This window comes from Oncorhynchus keta, unplaced genomic scaffold (assembly GCF_023373465.1).
Source record: "Oncorhynchus keta strain PuntledgeMale-10-30-2019 unplaced genomic scaffold, Oket_V2 Un_contig_720_pilon_pilon, whole genome shotgun sequence".
In the NCBI taxonomy this organism is placed as follows: domain Eukaryota; kingdom Metazoa; phylum Chordata; class Actinopteri; order Salmoniformes; family Salmonidae; genus Oncorhynchus; species Oncorhynchus keta.
The window spans coordinates 7,570-29,481 of NW_026289323.1; the positions used below are offsets into that span (position 1 = coordinate 7,570).

Consider the following 21,912-nt stretch of genomic DNA (forward strand, 5'->3'; position numbering starts at 1 on the left):
CGGTGTTGGGCTGTAAGCACAACCCCCACCTGTGGACATCGGGCCCTCATACCACCCTCATGCAGTCTGTTTCTGACCGTTTGAGCAGACACATGCACATTTGTGGCCTGCTGGAGGTCATTTTGCAGGGCTCTGGCAGTGCTCCTCCTGCTCCTCCTTGCACAAAGGCAGAGGTAGCAGTCCTGCTGCTGGGTTGTTGCCCTCCTACGGCCTCCTCCATGTCTCCTGATGTACTGGCCTGTCTCCTGGTAGCGCCTCCATGCTCTGGACACCACGCTGACAGACACAGCAAACCTTCTTGCCACAGCTCGCATTGATGTTCCATCCTGGATGAGCTGCACTACCTGTGCCACTTGTGTGGGTTGTAGACTCTGTCTCATGCTACCACTAGAGTGAAAGCACCGCCAGCATTCAAAAGTGACTAAATCATCAGCCAGGAAGCATAGGAACTGAGAAGCTGTCTGTGGTCACCACCTGCAGAACCACTCCTTTATTGGGGGTGTCTTGCTAAATGCCTATAATTTCCACCTGTTGTCTATTCCATTTGCACAACAGCATGTGAAATGTATTGTCAATCAGTGTTGCTTCCTAAGTGGACAGTTTGATTTCACAGAAATGTGATTGACTTGGAGTTGCATTGTCTTGTTTAAGTGTTCCCTTAATTTTTTGAGCAGTGGATATTAACAGCACAGGCTACCCAACATTTGTTGAACAAAGAGACACAATAATATGAGTGAAAGGATTTTAGGATAATATCAGTAAGTGTTGATTTAGAGTTGTCTTCTGGGTTCAGCCTTCTAGTTGCCTTTATCAACAGGTTGAAATGTAATAAATGACATCACAATGACATGTCCTCAGAGTTGGAAAGATCCTACATCTGTACACATTATTTAACATGGTGACATGGTGCTGCTTGTGAAAGAAAACATTAAGAGACTACAGGTGGTGGAGTTTGCACAAAGTTTACGTACAACAATATATTGAACTAGGTAGAGTGAGCATAGAGCTAAAGGCTGTAACCACGGGAAGAAACTGTTCAGATTGGGGTCTATAACATCCAATCACAGAGGTTTACAGCAGCTGACAGTTGCAACTTCATTGCTAATAACTCAAACTTCCTTTTTCAGATAAAGACATCATCTCTGTACAGATGTAGGATCTGAATTTGATCACCCTGTTGCAGGAAAACTAAAACTTGCAGTGTATTTGATGTTTTAAAAGGCTTCTGAAGTTTGTCATTTCCACTTTCCAGTTTAAAATGTTAATTATAATCCACATAATTGTTCTGCTGTAGTAAACTGTCTCAAATTAAGATCCTACATCTGTAGCAAAACACCTGTCTTCCATGTATTCTCCTTTGACCATTTGACATCTTTTATTTACTATTGTTTAGGCTGGTTGAATGAGTTGCCTATGAAAGCTACTTCATCTGTAAGAAAACAGGCAGCTGCACCAGTGACTGTAAATAGTCAGGTAGGTTGGAGTTATGATCACTTATCATGCTGACAAACCTGATGGTCTCTGTGAACTGATCTGAACAGGTTTAGACTGGTCATCTATGATATGTAGGTTATATACAGTACATTCTCTGTCCTGCTACTGGAAGGACTATAACATTATGTGAACTGATCTGAACAGGTTTAGACTGGTCATCTATGGTATGTAGGTTATATACAGTACATTCTCTGTCCTGCTACTGGAAGGACTATAACATTATGTGAACTGATCTGAACAGGTTTAGACTGGTCATCTATGATATGTAGGTTATATACAGTACATTCTCTGTCCTGCTACTGGAAGGACTATAACATTATGTGAACTGATCTGAACAGGTTTAGACTGGTCATCTATGATATGTAGGTTATATACAGTACATTCTCTGTCCTGCTACTGGAAGGACTATAACATTATGTGAACTGATCTGAACAGGTTTAGACTGGTCATCTATGATATGTAGGTTATATACAGTACATTCTCTGTCCTGCTACTGGAAGGACTATAACATTATGTGAACTGATCTGAACAGGTTTAGACTGGTCATCTATGATATGTAGGTTATATACAGTACATTCTCTGTCCTGCTACTGGTAGGACTATAACATTATGTGAACTTATAGGCTATCTGCATATTACTAACACACTACTATACATTATAACCTAGTCTACTTTACATAATATAACATCTACACATCACTAACAACCCACTACTATACATTATAACCTAGTCTACTTTACATAATATAACATCTACACATCACTAACAACCCACTACTAGACATTATAACCTAGTCTACTTTACATAATATAACATATCACTAACAACCCACTACTATACATTATAACCTAGTCTACTTTACATAATATAACATCTACATATCACTAACATCCCACTACTATACATTATAACCTAGTCTACTTTACATAATATAACATCTACATATCACTAACATCCCACTACTATATATTATAACCTAGTCTACTTTACATAATATAACATATCACTAACAACCCACTACTATACATTATAACCTAGTCTACTTTACATAATATAACATCTACATATCACTAACATCCCACTACTATACATTATAATCTAGTCTACTTTACATAATATAACATCTACACATCACTAACATCCCACTACTATACATTATAATCTAGTCTACTTTACATAATATAACATCTACATATCACTAACATCCCACTACTATATATTATAACCTAGTCTACTTTACATAATATAACATATCACTAACAACCCACTACTATACATTATAACCTAGTCTACTTTACATAATATAACATATCACTAACAACCCACTACTATACATTATAACCTAGTCTACTTTACATAATATAACATCTACATATCACTAACAACCCACTACTATACATTATAACCTAGTCTACTTTACATTATATAAAATCTCTTACTTGTTGCAAATAAACTTTCTGAATGGATCAATGATTTCCCCCTCAGATCAATCATGTCCGTTTTAGCCCTTCTGTCTACATTCTCACGTACTTTCAGATACATTTAGAAAATAACAGATTGAAAGACAATAAATAGCCTACTTTTAATTTAATAAAAATAATTGTGAGACATGGCATTGTGTTGCTGTACTGTCTATAACTACCTTAACAAACAGTGACTTATTATTGTTATTTTTTTGTTATTATTATAAAAATAAGTGTGAGACATGGCCTTGTGTTGCTGTACTGTCTATAACTACCTTAACAAACAGTGACTTATTATTATTGACAGTTACCATGGAGATGCAATGTCACAACTACATGTTCATGTGATGCATTAAATCACCTGACTGTTTCTATGTCTGTTAGTAAATGTTTTAGAAGAGATAAATGATAACAATTGACATTAAATAATTACTGTGTTAACCACAAACAACATTTTGGATCTCTGTTTAGGGGTCAGTGCTCTAAAATGAGTCTCTCTGGGGAGAGAGAGGAGGGGGGCCCTGCCTCTAAAATTAGTCTCTCTGGGGAACATGACACCAAAGCTAAGAGGTGAGATGACAATTTTTGATATCATTATTATGAGTTTATTTCCAAAATGTTCACATTTGTTTTTTAATCAGAAATGGTTGCTTATGGGTACCTTCAATATTACTGTTCTTAGATTTTTAACTAATAGATTTTAGATGGGTATATATATATAGCTTTTTGTGTGTGTGTGTGTGTGTGTGTATATATATATATATACATACACACACACATCTCACGTAGCCATCTTAATTATGATGAAAGCACTTACTGTAAATCACTCTGGCTAATAGCATCTGCTAAATCAGGGGTTCTCAATCCGGGGTCTGTGGAGGTACTGCAGGGGTTCTCAATCCGGGGTCTGTGGAGGTACTGCAGGGGTTCTCAATCCGGGGTCTGGGGAGGTACTGCAGGGGTTCTCAATCCGGGGTCTGTGGAGGTACTGCAGGGGTTCTCAATCTGGGGTCTGTGGAGGTACTGCAGGGTTCTCAACCCGGGGTCTGTGGAGGTACTGCAGGGGTTCTCAATCCGGGGTCTGTGGAGGTACTGCAGGGGTTCCACGGCACCCTGACTGGGCAATGTTAGACATTTGATAGAATTTTCACATGGACCACTTGCCTACTTAATTATTGCCTAATATAATGGTATGCATCTTTTTGACAATATTACCGTTATATCAACACACTCTTCACACCCGTTTAACAACTCTAGCTTTGGCATAGTAGGCATCACGTCCCTTGCCAATAATGGGTTACAACGTTGCAGACAATGTTCATTTTCATTGAACACATTACAACCTAGACGCCTTCAAATGCCCAGTTTAGGATTATTATTTAACAATATGATCCAAAGGGAGAACTTGAAATAACATGATGTAGATAATTAAATCATCAGAAGAACAACGTGTTTATTATTATACACTCTTAGAACAGAAGGTTCATTCTAGAACCAAAAAGGCTTCTATCACTTCCTTAAAATATGGAACCACTAAAACATTATATATATTTTTGGGTTCAGTGAAGAAGAACCTCTAGAGTTCTGATCAACAGAAAGTTAATGTTTAGAGGATGTGAATCAAGCAGCCTTCCAGTCATCAGAACACTTCTAGTGAAGTTAATGATTAGAGGATGTGAATCACGCAGCCTTCCAGTCATTAGATCACTTCTGGTGAAGGTTCATGTTTAGAGGATGTGAATCACGCAGCCTTCCAGTCATCAGATCACTTCTGGTGAAGGTTAATGTTTAGAGGATGTGAATCAAGCAGCCTTCCAGTCATTAGATCACTTCTGGTGAAGGTTCATGTTTAGAGGATGTGAATCACGCAGCCTTCCAGTCATCAGATCACTTCTGGTGAAGGTTAATGTTTAGAGGATGTGAATCAAGCAGCCTTCCAGTCATCAGATCACTTCTGGTGAAGGTTAATGTTTAGAGGATGTGAATCAAGCAGCCTTCCAGTCATCAGATCACTTCTGGTGAAGGTTCATGTTTAGAGGATGTGAATCAAGCAGCCTTCCAGTCATCAGATCACTTCTGGTGAAGGTTCACTGTTTAGAGGATGTGAATCAAGGCCTTCCAGTCATCAGATCACTTCTGGTGAAGGTTAATGTTTAGAGGATGTGAATCAAGCAGCCTTCCAGTCATCAGATCACTTCTGGTGAAGGTTAATGTTTAGAGGATGTGAATCAAGCAGCCTTCCAGTCATCAGATCACTTCTGGTGAAGGTTAATGTTTAGAGGATGTGAATCAAGCAGCCTTCCAGTCATTAGATCACTTCTGGTGAAGGTTAATGTTTAGAGGATGTGAATCAAGCAGCCTTCCAGTCATCAGAACACTTCTGGTGAAGGTTAATGTTTAGAGGATGTGAGCAGCCTTCCAGTCATCAGATCACTTCTGGTGAAGGTTAATGTTTAGAGGATGTGAATCAAGCAGCCTTCCAGTCATCAGATCACTTCTGGTGAAGGTTAATGTTTAGAGGATGTGAATCAAGCAGCCTTCCAGTCATCAGATCACTTCTGGTGAAGGTTAATGTTTAGAGGATGAATCAAGCAGCCTTCCAGTCATCAGATCACTTCTGGTGAAGGTTCATGTTTAGAGGATGTGAATCAAGCAGCCTTCCAGTCATCAGATCACTTCTGGTGAAGGTTAATGTTTAGAGGATGTGAATCAAGCAGCCTTCCAGTCATCAGATCACTTCTGGTGAAGGTTAATGTTTAGAGGATGTGAATCAAGCAGCCTTCCAGTCATCAGATCACTTCTGGTGAAGGTTAATGTTTAGAGGATGTGAATCAAGCAGCCTTCCAGTCATCAGATCACTTCTGGTGAAGGTTAATGTTTAGAGGATGTGAATCAAGCAGCCTTCCAGTCATCAGATCACTTCTGGTGAAGGTTAATGTTTAGAGGATGTGAATCAAGCAGCCTTCCAGTCATCAGATCACTTCTGGTGAAGGTTAATGTTTAGAGGATGTGAATCAAGCAGCCTTCCAGTCATCAGATCACTTCTGGTGAAGGTTAATGTTTAGAGGATGTGAATCAAGCAGCCTTCCAGTCATCAGATCACTTCTGGTGAAGGTTAATGTTTAGAGGATGTGAATCAAGCAGCCTTCCAGTCATCAGATCACTTCTGGTGAAGGTTAATGTTTAGAGGATGTGAATCAAGCAGCCTTCCAGTCATCAGATCACTTCTGGTGAAGGTTAATGTTTAGAGGATGTGAATCAAGCAGCCTTCCAGTCATCAGATCACTTCTGGTGAAGGTTAATGTTTAGAGGATGTGAATCAAGCAGCCTTCCAGTCATCAGATCACTTCTGGTGAAGGTTCAGATCATGTTTAGAGGATGTGAATCAAGCAGCCTTCCAGTCATCAGATCACTTCTGGTGAAGGTTAATGTTTAGAGGATGTGAATCAAGCAGCCTTCCAGTCATCAGATCACTTCTGGTGAAGGTTAATGTTTAGAGGATGTGAATCAAGCAGCCTTCCAGTCATCAGATCACTTCTGGTGAAGGTTAATGTTTAGAGGATGTGAATCAAGCAGCCTTCCAGTCATCAGATCACTTCTGGTGAAGGTTAATGTTTAGAGGATGTGAATCAAGCAGCCTTCCAGTCATCAGATCACTGGTGAAGGTTAATGTTTAGAGGATGTGAAGCAGTTCCAGTCATTTCACTTCTGGTGAAGGTTAATGTTTAGAGGATGTGAATCAAGCAGCCTTCCAGTCATCAGATCACTTCTGGTGAAGGTTAATGTTTAGAGGATGTGAATCAAGCAGCCTTCCAGTCATCAGATCACTTCTGGTGAAGGTTAATGTTTAGAGGATGTGAATCAAGCAGCCTTCCAGTCATCAGATCACTTCTGGTGAAGGTTAATGTTTAGAGGATGTGAATCAAGCAGCCTTCCAGTCATCAGATCACTTCTGGTGAAGGTTAATGTTTAGAGGATGTGAATCAAGCAGCCTTCCAGTCATCAGATCACTTCTGGTGAAGGTTAATGTTTAGAGGATGTGAATCAAGCAGCCTTCCAGTCATCAGATCACTTCTGGTGAAGGTTAATGTTTAGAGGATGTGAATCAAGCAGCCTTCCAGTCATCAGATCACTTCTGGTGAAGGTTAATGTTTAGAGGATGTGAATCAAGCAGCCTTCCAGTCATCAGATCACTTCTGGTGAAGGTTAATGTTTAGAGGATGTGAATCAAGCAGCCTTCCAGTCATCAGATCACTTCTGGTGAAGGTTAATGTTTAGAGGATGTGAATCAAGCAGCCTTCCAGTCATCAGATCACTTCTGGTGAAGGTTAATGTTTAGAGGATGTGAATCAAGCAGCCTTCCAGTCATCAGATCACTTCTGGTGAAGGTTAATGTTTAGAGGATGTGAATCAAGCAGCCTTCCAGTCATCAGATCACTTCTGGTGAAGGTTAATGTTTAGAGGATGTGAATCAAGCAGCCTTCCAGTCATCAGATCACTTCTGGTGAAGGTTAATGTTTAGAGGATGTGAATCAAGCAGCCTTCCAGTCATCAGATCACTTCTGGTGAAGGTTAATGTTTAGAGGATGTGAATCAAGCAGCCTTCCAGTCATCAGATCACTTCTGGTGAAGGTTAATGTTTAGAGGATGTGAATCAAGCAGCCTTCCAGTCATCAGATCACTTCTGGTGAAGGTTAGAGGATGCCTTCCAGTTAGAGGATAGAGGTGAATCAAGCAGCCTTCCAGTCATCAGATCACTTCTGGTGAAGGTTAATGTTTAGAGGATGTGAATCAAGCAGCCTTCCAGTCATCAGATCACTTCTGGTGAAGGTTAATGTTTAGAGGATGTGAATCAAGCAGCCTTCCAGTCATCAGATCACTTCTGGTGAAGGTTAATGTTTAGAGGATGTGAATCAAGCAGCCTTCCAGTCATCAGATCACTTCTGGTGAAGGTTAATGTTTAGAGGATGTGAATCAAGCAGCCTTCCAGTCATCAGATCACTTCTGGTGAAGGTTAATGTTTAGAGGATGTGAATCAAGCAGCCTTCCAGTCATCAGATCACTTCTGGTGAAGGTTAATGTTTAGAGGATGTGAATCAAGCAGCCTTCCAGTCATCAGATCACTTCTGGTGAAGGTTAATGTTTAGAGGATGTGAATCAAGCAGCCTTCCAGTCATCAGATCACTTCTGGTGAAGGTTCATGTTTAGAGGATGTGAATCAAGCAGCCTTCCAGTCATCAGATCACTTCTGGTGAAGGTTAATGTTTAGAGGATGTGAATCAAGCAGCCTTCCAGTCATCAGATCACTTCTGGTGAAGGTTAATGTTTAGAGGATGTGAATCAAGCAGCCTTCCAGTCATCAGATCACTTCTGGTGAAGGTTAATGTTTAGAGGATGTGAATCAAGCAGCCTTCCAGTCATCAGATCACTTCTGGTGGGTTTTTTCCTGGCCCGGGATTTGAACCAGCCACCTTTTGGCCACAGCACCAACTCCTCAGCTGCTGGGTGAAAATCTGAGTTAATCTGCCAAAATGAAGACAAAATGCTGTGCAGACATAAATGGTATGACTTATTATAATTATTATACATAAATCACTGCCAAAAGCACAAGACATACTGTTGCATGTAGGTCTATATTAGTAATGTATTGATCATATAGAAATATCAAACATTATTTTTACCTACTGCAATGCAATTACATGTGGCTCAGGAACCACTGACTCACTGCATTATTCTATAGTATTATAGTACACCTGCTGTTAACTCTTAACTACTTAGGACACCTGCTGTTAACTCTTAACTACTTAGGACACCTGCTGTTAACTCTTAACTACTCAGGACACCTGCTGTTAACTCTTAACTACTTAGGACACCTGCTGTTAACTCTTAACTACTTAGGACAGCTGCTGTTAACTCTTAACTACTTAGGACACCTGCTGTTAACTCTTAACTACTTAGGACACCTGCTGTTAACTCTTAACTACTAGGACACCTGCTGTTAACTCTTAACTACTTAGGACACCTGCTGTTAACTCTTAACTACTTAGGACACCTGCTGTTAACTCTTAACTACTTAGGACAGCTGTTGTTAACTCTTAACTACTTAGGACAGCTGCTGTTAACTCTTAACTACTTAGGACACCTGCTGTTAACTCTTAACTACTTAGGACACCTGCTGTTAACTCTTAACTACTTAGGACAGCTGCTGTTAACTCTTAACTACTTAGGACACCTGCTGTTAACTCTTAACTACTTAGGACACCTGCTGTTAACTCTTAACTACTTAGGACACCTGCTGTTAACTCTTAACTACTTAGGACACCTGCTGTTAACTCTTAACTACTTAGGACACCTGCTGTTAACTCTTAACTACTTAGGACACCTGCTGTTAACTCTTAACTACTTAGGACAGCTGCTGTTAACTCTTAACTACTTAGGACACCTGCTGTTAACTCTTAACTACTTAGGACACCTGCTGTTAACTCTTAACTACTTAGGACACCTGCTGTTAACTCTTAACTACTTAGGACACCTGCTGTTAACTCTTAACTACTTAGGACACCTGCTGTTAACTCTTAACTACTTAGGACTAACCTGCTGTTAACTCTTAACTACTTAGGACACCTGCTGTTAACTCTTAACTACTTAGGACACCTGCTGTTAACTCTTAACTACTTAGGACACCTGCTGTTAACTCTTAACTACTTAGGACACCTTTTAACTCTTAACTACTTAGGACAGCTGTTAACTCTTAACTACTTGCTGTTAACTCTTAAAACTACTTAGGACACCTGCTGTTAACTCTTAACTACTTAGGACAGCTGCTGTTAACTCTTAAAAATACTTAACACCTGTTGTTAACTCTTAACTACTTAGGACAGCTGCTGTTAACTCTTAACTACTTAGGACACCTGCTGTTAACTCTTAACTACTTAGGACAGCTGCTGTTAACTCTTAAAAACTACTTAGGACACCTGCTGTTAACTCTTAACTACTTAGGACACCTGCTGTTAACTCTTAACTACTTAGGACACCTGCTGTTAACTCTTAACTACTTAGGACACCTGCTGTTAACTCTTAACTACTTAGGACAGCTGCTGTTAACTCTTAACTACTTAGGACACCTGCTGTTAACTCTTAACTACTTAGGACACCTGCTGTTAACTCTTAACTACTTAGGACACCTGCTGTTAACTCTTAACTACTTAGGACACCTGCTGTTAACTCTTAACTACTTAGGACACCTGCTGTTAACTCTTAACTACTTAGGACACCTGCTGTTAACTCTTAACTACTTAGGACACCTGCTGTTAACTCTTAACTACTTAGGACAGCTGCTGTTAACTCTTAACTACTTAGGACACCTGCTGTTAACTCTTAACTACTTAGGACAGCTGCTGTTAACTCTTAACTACTTAGGACACCTGCTGTTAACTCTTATCTACTAGCTCACGAGGTGGGACTAGAGACCTCATGCATAGCTTTAATTTAATATGGTGACCCACAGTGCTAAACCTTAAACATTTTCTGGTCATGGTTAAGCATATTTGTTTTCAGAAAAAGGTATACAACCTAAACAAAACCTGTCCTCTTTTTCAAGATGAGGCCGATTTAAACAGCCAGAAGACATTTTTTAATTAAGAAATAACACTTGTTTTGACTACTTGTTGTTTCTAAATGGCTGCTGGGTAATTTGATAAGCATCGAAATGTTCGTTCGTAGACATCGGATTGAGTGAAAGCTGCGCAGTTTCACTGAGTTAGAAAACAAATGGACAGGTCCAGCTCATTGATTTGTAGATCTGACGCAGTTGCTATTTCAGATTATGAGCCTAGCAGGTGTCGTGAATGAAATATGTAGTACACACAGAAGGCCACAGGGAGGAGCAAGAGACCTATAAACCCATAATGTTTTTTACCTTAAAATCCCTGAACCTAACAATCAATCAAATGTATTTATAAAGACCTTTTTACATCATCATCTAACACTATGTATTACCTATTTTAGCATTAACCTTAACCCGAATTATTTTAGAAACTGTTTATAGTAATAATATTGTTAGTAAATACCATTATGGTACTAAATAGCACTGATTATTTTGTTAATCAAAACCTGTCTCAGCATTTTGCTGTTTTTGTTTTGTTATGTTATTGCAAGGCAGAACACTTGATCAACGAGCCACATGTTTTATTTTTCAAATGTGGTTTGAAGTGGATGACCAAGTAACTTCTATGTGAAAGTCCAGCAGTTGGCTTGAGATATGTGGGGCAGGTTAGAGATCTAAGGAATTAACAAAAAAATACACTTTATTTCTCAGCAGCCCCACCAACGTCTGTAGGTGAATTAATAACTTTTCATTGCAACATGTCCGATAGATGGGAGCATATGACCACGAAGCATCAGTTATAATCTACAAGCAGCAATATGATGGACCATGAAGCATCAGTTATAGTCTACAAGCAGCAATATGATGGACCATGAAGCATCAGTTATAGTCTACAAGCAGCAATATGATGGACCATGAAGCATCAGTTATAGTCTACAAGCAGCAATATGATGGACCATGAAGCATCAGTTATAGTCTACAAGCAGCAATATGATGGACCATGAAGCATCAGTTATAATCTACAAGCAGCAATATGATGGACCATGAAGCATCAGTTATAGTCTACAAGCAGCAATATGATGGACCATGAAGCATCAGTTATAGTCTACAAGCAGCAATATGATGGACCATGAAGCATCAGTTATAGTCTACAAGCAGCAATATGATGGACCATGAAGCATCAGTTATAGTCTACAAGCAGCAATATGATGGACCATGAAGCATCAGTTATAGTCTACAAGCAGCAATATGATGGACCATGAAGCATCAGTTATAGTCTACAAGCAGCAATATGATGGACCATGAAGCATCAGTTATAGTCTACAAGCAGCAATATGATGGACCATGAAGCATCAGTTATAGACTACAAGCAGCAATATGATGGACCATGAAGCATCAGTTATAGTCTACAAGCAGCAATATGATGGACCATGAAGCATCAGTTATAGTCTACAAGCAGCAATATGATGGACCATGAAGCATCAGTTATAGTCTACAAGCAGCAATATGATGGACCATGAAGCATCAGTTATAGACTACAAGCAGCAATATGATGGACCATGAAGCATCAGTTATAGTCTACAAGCAGCAATATGATGGACCATGAAGCATCAGTTATAGTCTACAAGCAGCAATATGATGGACCATGAAGCATCAGTTATAGACTACAAGCAGCAATATGATGGACCATGAAGCATCAGTTATAGACTACAAGCAGCAATATGACCATGAAGCATCAGTTATAGACTACAAGCAGCAATATGATGGACCATGAAGCATCAGTTATAGTCTACAAGCAGCAATATGACCATGAAGCATCAGTTATAGTCTACAAGCAGCAATATGATGGACCATGAAGCATCAGTTATAGTCTACAAGCAGCAATATGATGGACCATGAAGCATCAGTTATAGTCTACAAGCAGCAATAGACCATGAAGCATCAGTTATAGGCTACAAGCAGCAATATGATGGACATAAAATAGCAGCAACCACAGACTATATGTCCCATGATTTTCTAAAATGGTCTCATTACTTTAGTTTGCTGTATATCTCCTATTTGGGCTGTGTTGCTTTTGGGTGAGAAAAAAAGTGACTATAGCAGGTATTGAATCCCAGGTAAATAATCACTAGTCAGAACCTCAACCTTAGAATAAATGCATTATAAAAATCATCTTAATATCTGATATTGCGAGTAAACAACCTCAGAATAGAAAAGACAGAGTACGTCTTCCAGCCCGTCAATAAATGACATCACACAACCCAGCAGTTGGCAAATCGCACATTTTACACCGGGATTTGAACCAGCCAACTTTAGGCCACAGGTCCAATTCCTTAGCCACTGGGTGAAAACCTGAGTTAATCTTGGGGAATAAACATGAGTTAATCTGCCAAAATGAAGACAAAACGCTTTAGAGACATACATGGTATCACTTGTTATACATAATTATTATACATAAATCATTGCCAAAAGCACAAGACATATATTATTAATGGATTGATCATATCAAATATCAAAACATTATTTATAGATTGATCCTATCAAACATCGAAACATTATTTTAACTACTCCAAAACAATTACATGTGGAGCAGGAACCACTGACTCACTGCATTATTCTATAGTATTTCTACCTAGTAATCTTAACTACCAAGACACCTGCTGTTAACTCTTAACTACTTAGGACACCTGCTGTTAACTATTAACTACTTAGGACAGCTGCTGTTAACTATTAACTACTCAGGACACCTGCTGTTAACTCTTAACTACTTAGGACAGCTGCTGTTAACTCTTATCTACTAGCTCACGAGGTGTCCTAAATATCTGCCGACTAGGTGGGACTAGAGACTTCATGCATAGTTACCCACCCACTTATACCCATATGTGTAAAATGTCTTTATTCTCAGCACTTATACGACCAATGTTCTACTCTGAGACACTGTGTGAACATGGTCCCAGATCTCAAAATATTGAATGTTTGTTTAACATAATAATAAAAAATGAATATTACTAATGTAACCCACTGTAAAGACTGGGTTTAGTTGATTGTGTTGCACTGATCTGCTCATGTCCGCAGTCCAGCGTTCTCCGCGGGAACTGTCCCGTACGTCCAGCCCCGTACAGAACCGTCCGCGTCCCGTACAGAACTGTCCGCGTCCCCGTACAGAACAGTCCGCGTCCCGTACAGAACAGTCCGCGTCCCCGTACAGAACAGTCAGCGTCCCGTACAGAACAGTCCGCGTCCCGTACAGAACTGTCAGCGTCCCCGTACAGAACACGCGTCCCGTACAGAACTGTCCGCGTCCCGTACAGAACAGTCCGCGTCCCGTACAGAACCGTCCGCGTCCCGTACAGAACTGTCCGCGTCCCGTACAGAACAGTCCGCGTCCCCGTACAGAACAGTCCGCGTCCCGTACAGAACAGTCCGCGTCCCCGTTCGGTGTGGCGCCAAGCCGGTTACGCGCAGAGTGGACTGAGGTGATCTTGGGGAATAACGACGGAGTTTGTTTTAGTGTTGAGACACCGAAGTTTATTGTTCAATTTGCTTTTTCTTTACGGTCAGGGACAGTGTGAGTGTAGCCAGATCCTTTTCACTCTCTATCCTTGTTTCATTTTGTGTTTCACCGTATTCATCATCGAGAGGAGGGACAGAGAACGAGCTAGACGGACACGGTAAACCTGCTAGCAGCAGCATCGGTTACAGCTCGGTACAAGCTAGCTAGCTCTACCAGCAGCTAGCTACTCTACCAGCAGCATCCTAGTTACCATAGCTACTCTACCAGCAGCATCCTAGTTACCATAGCTACTCTACCAGCAGCATCCTAGTTACCATAGCTACCACTACATCATCACCGGCTGTCTGCATTTCTTGTGGACGGATGGAGCTCCCGGTTGTTTCTTCCACCTGTTAAATCCCGGTGAGGCTCTCCCTCTCTCGTTGACGGATGCTGGCTACCTCTGTCCGGTTCTCCTCTCTTCACTAGATGGACGGTAACTTTAGTGTTTAAACCCTCTGTGTCCAAGGACCGAACTTTTGAATATTATTTTCAGGGCGCCTCAATAGCAGGTATTGAACCCCGGGTAAATAATCACTAGTCAGAACCTCAACCTCAGTACATATTCATTATAAAATTCATCTTAATATCTGATATTGTGAGTAAACAACCTCGAAAGTGCGTCTTCCAGCCCTCCAATAAATTACATCATTCAACCCTCCCGGTTAGTAAATTTACCTCAACATCCCCCAGAGAGACACCCGGAGAAGCAGAGTAACGACACCAGCCTTTTAGCGGGGCTGACAGACTGACTACAACGCTCGCGACGCTAAATTAATTTAGTTATTAAAAATGACACACTGCTCGCGCCATTAACTAACGTCTGGAAGTCAGTTATATTTGTGAAACTCTTCTTATGTTTCCCCATCTGAGCTCAGAGTAGATGAGAGATGTAATGTTTGTCTCTGTTGTGTTGAAGTCCAATCAGGCAGGAGAGACCAGCCTCCCCTGTTCCCAGCTGTGTGTCTATGAAGAGTGACTGGTCTATGGATCGTCCTATAATGTTTAGAAAGGGAGACTTTTCTACTGAACAAAGGTAAGAAGAACTCATGGGTCCTGGTCAGTGAGTTAAACAACACTGTCTCTAGTCATTTCTCCTCCCATTTTCCCATTTATCGTTGTTGTTTTCATAATCCATAGGCTCATCCTTTTGTCCATTTTCATAGTCCTAAAACAATATTAAACAAACACAACATTCCCTCCCTGTGTGTGTGTGTGTGTGTGTGTGTGTGTGTGTGTGTGTGTGTGTGTGTGTGTGTGTGTGTGTGTGTGTGTGTGTGTGTGTGTGTGTGTGTGTGTGTGTGTGTGTGTGTGTGTGTGTGTGTGTGTGTGAACTCCCTGGATGAGGAGATGTAACCTCATGTTTTGTCCACAGAAACCAACAGAAGAGATCAGAGTCAGAGATTCTCAGTGGTCAGTCTTCCCAGAGTCATCAAACAGACCTGGCCTCCATATTCAGTGTATGTGGTCCTGTTATGGACATTTGTTTTTGTTTACCTCAAGTAAAGTTGATCTGTCAATCATTTATTGTGTTAATGAGAAAGCATTTATTATCTTGCTTAACTTATTTACTTTATTTATGTCAGTTGCTTGAAGAGAAAATGATGACATTTGTGAAGAACGAGCTGAAGATGTTCAAGAGGATTCTTAGTCCAGAATTCCCAGAAGGCTTTGGGAGTCAGAAGCAGGATAAGGAAGTGGTGGACGCTGAAGATGAGAAGCAGGAGAGCAGTGCCAGAGAGGGGGCTCTGAAGATCACACTGCACATCCTGAGGAAAATGAACCAGAAGGAGCTTGCTGACACACTGGAGAAATGTAAGATCTGTCTGCCTCATGTTGAATGGTGTTTTATAACATTTAAAAGCTGTAGCTAAAGTACAGCTAAAGTAGCTGTGTAACTCAATGATATTGTAGCAGCCTTAACACAACACCTAGTGACCTCATCAAGTAGCAGCAGGGATGTGTTGTGGTGATTAATTTACAGAGAGAGACAACATTAATAATACCAATAATAATATAATCAGTCACACCAGTCTGTAATGCATTATGAAAACATTTACACATTTATACAGTCAGTTAAGATAATAAATTATTATAATGTACAACTTTATAACAGTCCTTCAATACTGTAGGCATTAAAACAGACGTAATATTAATATCCTCTGTGTTATTTCTAGATTCAGATGAGCTTGCTGTGATTTGCCAACGTGAACTCAAATCTAATCTAAAGAAGAATTTTCAATGTGTATTTGAGGGGATCGCTAAACAAGGAAACCCAACACTTCTCAATAAGATCTACACAGAGCTCTACATCACAGAGGGTGGAACAGGAGAGGTCAATAATGAACATGAGCTGAGACAGATTGAGACAACAACCAGAAAACAAGCAAGACCAGAGACTGCAATCAAATGCAACGACATCTTCAAACCCTTAACTGGACAAGACAAACTTATCAGAACTGTGCTGACAAAGGGAGTCGCTGGCATTGGAAAAACAGTCTCTGTGCAGAAGTTCATTCTGGACTGGGCTGAAGGAAAAGCAAATCAGGATGTCCAATTTGTATTTTCATTCCCTTTTCGGGAGCTGAATTTGATGAAAGGGGACAAACACACTTTCATTGAACTTCTCAATCACTTCTCAATGGAAACCAAACAATCAAGAATCTTGACCTACGACAAGTACAAAGTTCTGTTAATCTTTGATGGTCTGGATGAGTGCCGACTGCCCCTAGACTTCCAGAAGAACAAGATCTGTTGGGACGTCACAGAGTCAACCTCAGTGGATGTTCTGCTAACAAATCTCATCAAGGGAAATCTGCTTCCCTCTGCTCTCCTCTGGATAACTACCCGACCAGCAGCAGCCAATAAGATCCCTTCAGTGTGTGTTGACCAGGTGACAGAGGTACGAGGGTTCAATGACCCACAGAAGGAGGAGTACTTCAGGAAGAGATTCAGTGATGAGGACCTGGCCAGCAGAATCATCTCACACATAAAGACATCAAGGAGCCTCCACATCATGTGCCACATTCCAGTCTTCTGTTGGATTTCTGCAACAGTCCTTGAACACATGCTGAAACATAAGAGAGAAGAGATGCCCAAGACTCTGACTGAGATGTACACACACCTTGTGGTGTTTCATACCAAACAGAAGAATGAAAAGTATCTTGGGAAAGAAGAGACAGGTCCACACTGGAATAAAGAGAGCATTCTGTCACTGGGAAAACTGGCTTTTCAACAGCTTGTGAAGGGCAATCTGATTTTCTATGAAGAAGACCTGAAAGAGGCTGGCATTGATGTCAATGAAGCCTCAGTGTACTCAGGATTGTGCACACAGCTCTTTAAAGAGGAATGTGGGCTGTACCAGGACAAGGTGTACTGCTTTGTTCATCTGAGCATTCAGGAGTTTCTGGCTGCTGTATATGTGTTCCTCTCATTCATCAACAACAATGAGCATCTAATGGACAAACTGCAAACAAAGTCCAGGATCTTTTCTTTGCTCTTCAGAGACAATGCTGAAGTTGCTTTCTACAGGAGTGCTGTGGATAAAGCCTTACAAAGTGAGACGGGAAACCTGGACCTTTTCCTCCGCTTCCTTCTGGGCCTCTCACTGGAGTCCAATCAGAAGCACTTACAAGGTCTAATGACAAAGACAAGAAGCAGCTCACAGAGCCATGAAGAAACAGTCAAGTACATCAAGGAGAAGATCGGGGAGGATCTCTCTCCAGAGAGGAGCATCAATCTGTTCCACTGTCTGAATGAACTGAATGACCATTCTCTAGTGGAGGAGATCCAAAGCTACCTGAGATCAGGAAGTCTCTCAAAACCCAACCTGTCACCTGCACAGTGGTCAGCTCTGGTCTTTGTGTTGCTGACTTCAGAAAAGGAGCTGGATGTGTTTGACTTGAAGAAATACTCCAGATCAGAGGAAGGTCTTCTGAGGCTGCTGCCAGTGGTCAAAGCCTCCAGAGCTGTTCTGTGAGTAGATAAAATGACATATAAGAACTAATCATCAGGAAGAAATATTCAGTTTAGAGAAAAATATGCATCATAATATGTGTATAATATTATATTGAATAACATATTGAATAAATTCTTTGATTTTCACATCTGTATAACAATATGACCATACAATTCTAGGAAACGGAAGATTAATCTATATGTTGTTTGAGAGAATAAACCAAATGCATCTGCCATTGTCCTTCTACACTACTGGTGTTAAATGAACAGTGTGTTTGTGAAGTCATGATGATCTCTTTATCAGGCTGTCAGGCTGTGGAGTCACAGAGAAAGGCTGTGCTTCTCTGGTCTCAGCTCTGGAGTCAAACCCCTCACACCTGAGAGAGCTGGATCTGAGTAACAATGACCTGAAGGATTCAGGAGTGGAGCTGCTCTCTGCTGGACTGGGGAATCCCCACTGTAAACTGGAGACTCTGAGGTCAGTATTCCTGTAGTTGGTCAACAAGTGATAACTGTTCACCAGATCCACATGTGTTTACCAGACACACATAGTCCACACCATATGTGTTTGGACAGTGAAGCTTACAGTTTTAAATGTGGTGCTCTGCTCCAGCATTTTGGATTTGAGATATAATGTTTCATATTAGGTGACAGTACAGAATGTCACCTTTTATTTGAGGTTAAAGGTGAGAGGTTAGCATGTTTTGTTGTAGCCTCTGTTATTGGTAATGGTGAGAGGTTAGCATGTTTTGTTGTAGCCTCTGTTATTGGTAATGGTGAGAGGTTAGCATGTTTTGTTGTAGCCTCTGTTATTGGTAATGGTGAGAGGTTAGCATGTTTTGTTGTAGTCTCTGTTATTGGTAATGGTGAGAGGTTAGTATGTTTTGTTGTAGCCTCTGTTATTGGTAATGGTGAGAGGTTAGCATGTTTTGTTGTAGTCTGTTATTGGTAATGGTGAGAGGTTAGCATGTTTTGTTGTAGTCTCTGTTATTGGTAATGGTGAGAGGTTAGCATGTTTTGTTGTAGCCTCTGTTATTGGTAATGGTGAGAGGTTAGCATGTTTTGTTGTAGCCTCTGTTATTGGTAATGGTGAGAGGTTAGCATGTTTTGTTGTAGCCTCTGTTATTGGTAATGGTGAGAGGTTAGCATGTTTTGTTGTAGCCTCTGTTATTGGTAATGGTGAGAGGTTAGCATGTTTTGTTGTAGCCTCTGTTATTGGTAATGGTGAGAGGTTAGCATGTTTTGTTGTAGCCTCTGTTATTGGTAATGGTGAGAGGTTAGCATGTTTTGTTGTAGCCTCTGTTATTGGTAATGGTGAGAGGTTAACATGTTTTGTTGTAGCCTCTGTTATTGGTAATGGTGACAGGTTAGCATGTTTTGTTGTAGCCTCTGTTATTGGTAATGGTGAGAGGTTAGCATGTTTTGTTGTAGTCTCTGTTATTAGTTATGGTGAGAGGTTAGCATGTTTTGTTGTAGTCTCTGTTATTGGTAATGGTGAGAGGTTAGCATGTTTTGTTGTAGTCTCTGTTATTAGTTATGGTGAGAGGTTAGCATGTTTTGTTGTAGCCTCTGTTATTGGTAATGGTGAGAGGTTAGCATGTTTTGTTGTAGTCTCTGTTATTAGTTATGGTGAGAGGTTAGCATGTTTTGTTGTAGTCTCTGTTATTGGTAATGGTGAGAGGTTAGCATGTTTTGTTGTAGACTCTGTTATTGGTAATGGTGAGAGGTTAGCATGTTTTGTTGTAGCCTCTGTTATTGGTAATGGTGAGAGGTTATCATGTTTTGTTGTAGTCTCTGTTATTGGTAATGGTGAGAGGTTATCATGTTTTGTTGTAGTCTGTTATTGGTAATGGTGAGAGGTTAGCATGTTTTGTTGTAGCCTCTGTTATTGGTAATGGTGAGAGGTTAGCATGTTTTGTTGTAGCCTCTAACTTTCTCACTCATTATTATTCATGATTCATTCATGATCTTTCTCAGTCAAGGCGTCACAGGCTTGATGTCTCATTGTGTTCGAGGAATATGGGACCAGATAAACTTTTGACTAATTTAATACACTTTAAGTGTCAGAATACTTATGACTTCTTCAAATGGGGGACTAGAAACATAAAATGCTTTAATTCTTCTAAACATTTAAACAGATATGTATTAAAATATCCTCAAATAAAAGGGGACATTATATACTGTCACCTCATATGAAACATTTGACCTCAAATCCAAAATGTTGGTGTATAGAGACACATTTAAAATGTTAACTTCACTGTCTAAATAGATATGGTGTGGACTGTATACTCAATACAATCTATATCTGATTCCTCACTGTCTAAATAGATAAGTTGTGGACTGTATACTCAATACAATCTAAATCTGATTCCTCACTGTCTAAATAGATATGGTGTGGACTGTATACTCAATACAATCTAAATCTGATACCTCACTGTCTAAATAGATATGGTGTGGACTGTATACTCAATACAATCTAAATCTGATTCCTCACTGTCTAAATAGATATGGTGTGGACTGTATACTCAATACAATATAAATCTGATTCCTCACTGTCTAAATAGATATGGTGTGGACTGTATACTCAATACAATCTAAATCTGATTCCTCACTGTCTAAATAGATATGGTGTGGACTGTATACTCAATACAATCTAAATCTGATACCTCACTGTCTAAATAGATATGGTGTGGACTGTATACTCAATACAATCTAAATCTGATACCTCACTGTCTAAATAGATATGGTGTGGACTGTATACTCAATACAATCTAAATCTGATACCTCACTGTCTAAATAGATATGATGTGGACTGTATACTCAATACAATCTAAATCTGATACCTCACTGTCTAAATAGATATGGTGTGGACTGTATACTCAATACAATCTAAATCTGATACCTCACTGTCTAAATAGATATGGTGTGGACTGTATACTCAATACAATCTAAATCTGATACCTCACTGTCTAAATAGATATGATGTGGACTGTATACTCAATACAATCTAAATCTGATTCCTCACTGTCTAAATAGATATGGTGTGGACTGTATACTCAATACAATCTAAATCTGATACCTCACTGTCTAAATAGATATGGTGTGGACTGTATACTCAATACAATCTAAATCTGATACCTCACTGTCTAAATAGATATGGTGTGGACTGTATACTCAATACAATCTAAATCTGATACCTCACTGTCTAAATAGATATGGTGTGGACTGTATACTCAATACAATCTAAATCTGATTCCTCACTGTCTAAATAGATATGGTGTGGACTGTATACTCAATACAATCTAAATCTGATACCTCACTGTCTAAATAGATATGGTGTGGACTGTATACTCAATACAATCTAAATCTGATTCCTCACTGTCTAAATAGATATGGTGTGGACTGTATACTCAATACAATCTAAATCTGATTCCTCACTGTCTAAATAGATATGGTGTGGACTGTATACTCAATACAATCTAAATCTGATACCTCACTGTCTAAATAGATATGGTGTGGACTGTATACTCAATACAATCTAAATCTGATTCCTCACTGTCTAAATAGATATGGTGTGGACTGTATACTCAATACAATCTAAATCTGATTCCTCACTGTCTAAATAGATATGGTGTGGACTGTATACTCAATACAATCTAAATCTGATACCTCACTGTCTAAATAGATATGGTGTGGACTGTATACTCAATACAATCTAAATCTGATTCCTCACTGTCTAAATAGATATGGTGTGGACTGTATACTCAATACAATCTAAATCTGATTCCTCACTGTCTAAATAGATATGGTGTGGACTGTATACTCAATACAATCTAAA

General features: G+C 39.9%; 1 protein-coding gene and 1 long non-coding RNA gene across 2 annotated transcripts in view; both read left to right on the forward strand.

The window, feature by feature from the left end:
* The first annotated feature begins 3,429 nt into the window (after window positions 1-3,429).
* LOC127926217 (NACHT, LRR and PYD domains-containing protein 12-like) overlaps window positions 3,430-21,912 on the forward strand; it is a 142,388-nt gene continuing 123,905 nt past the window's right edge. The window contains exons 1-6 of the mRNA XM_052511667.1: window positions 3,430-3,528; window positions 15,037-15,153; window positions 15,493-15,577; window positions 15,704-15,932; window positions 16,295-18,092; window positions 18,379-18,552. Coding sequence (XP_052367627.1) covers window positions 3,446-3,528; window positions 15,037-15,153; window positions 15,493-15,577; window positions 15,704-15,932; window positions 16,295-18,092; window positions 18,379-18,552 — 2,486 coding nt within the window. The 5' untranslated portion in view covers window positions 3,430-3,445. The remainder of the gene's footprint in view (window positions 3,529-15,036; window positions 15,154-15,492; window positions 15,578-15,703; window positions 15,933-16,294; window positions 18,093-18,378; window positions 18,553-21,912) is intronic.
* On the forward strand, window positions 3,796-4,048 carry LOC127926223 (uncharacterized). The gene is made up of 3 exons (XR_008123650.1): window positions 3,796-3,873; window positions 3,909-3,978; window positions 4,013-4,048. It is a non-coding gene; the product is annotated as an uncharacterized LOC127926223 (long non-coding RNA).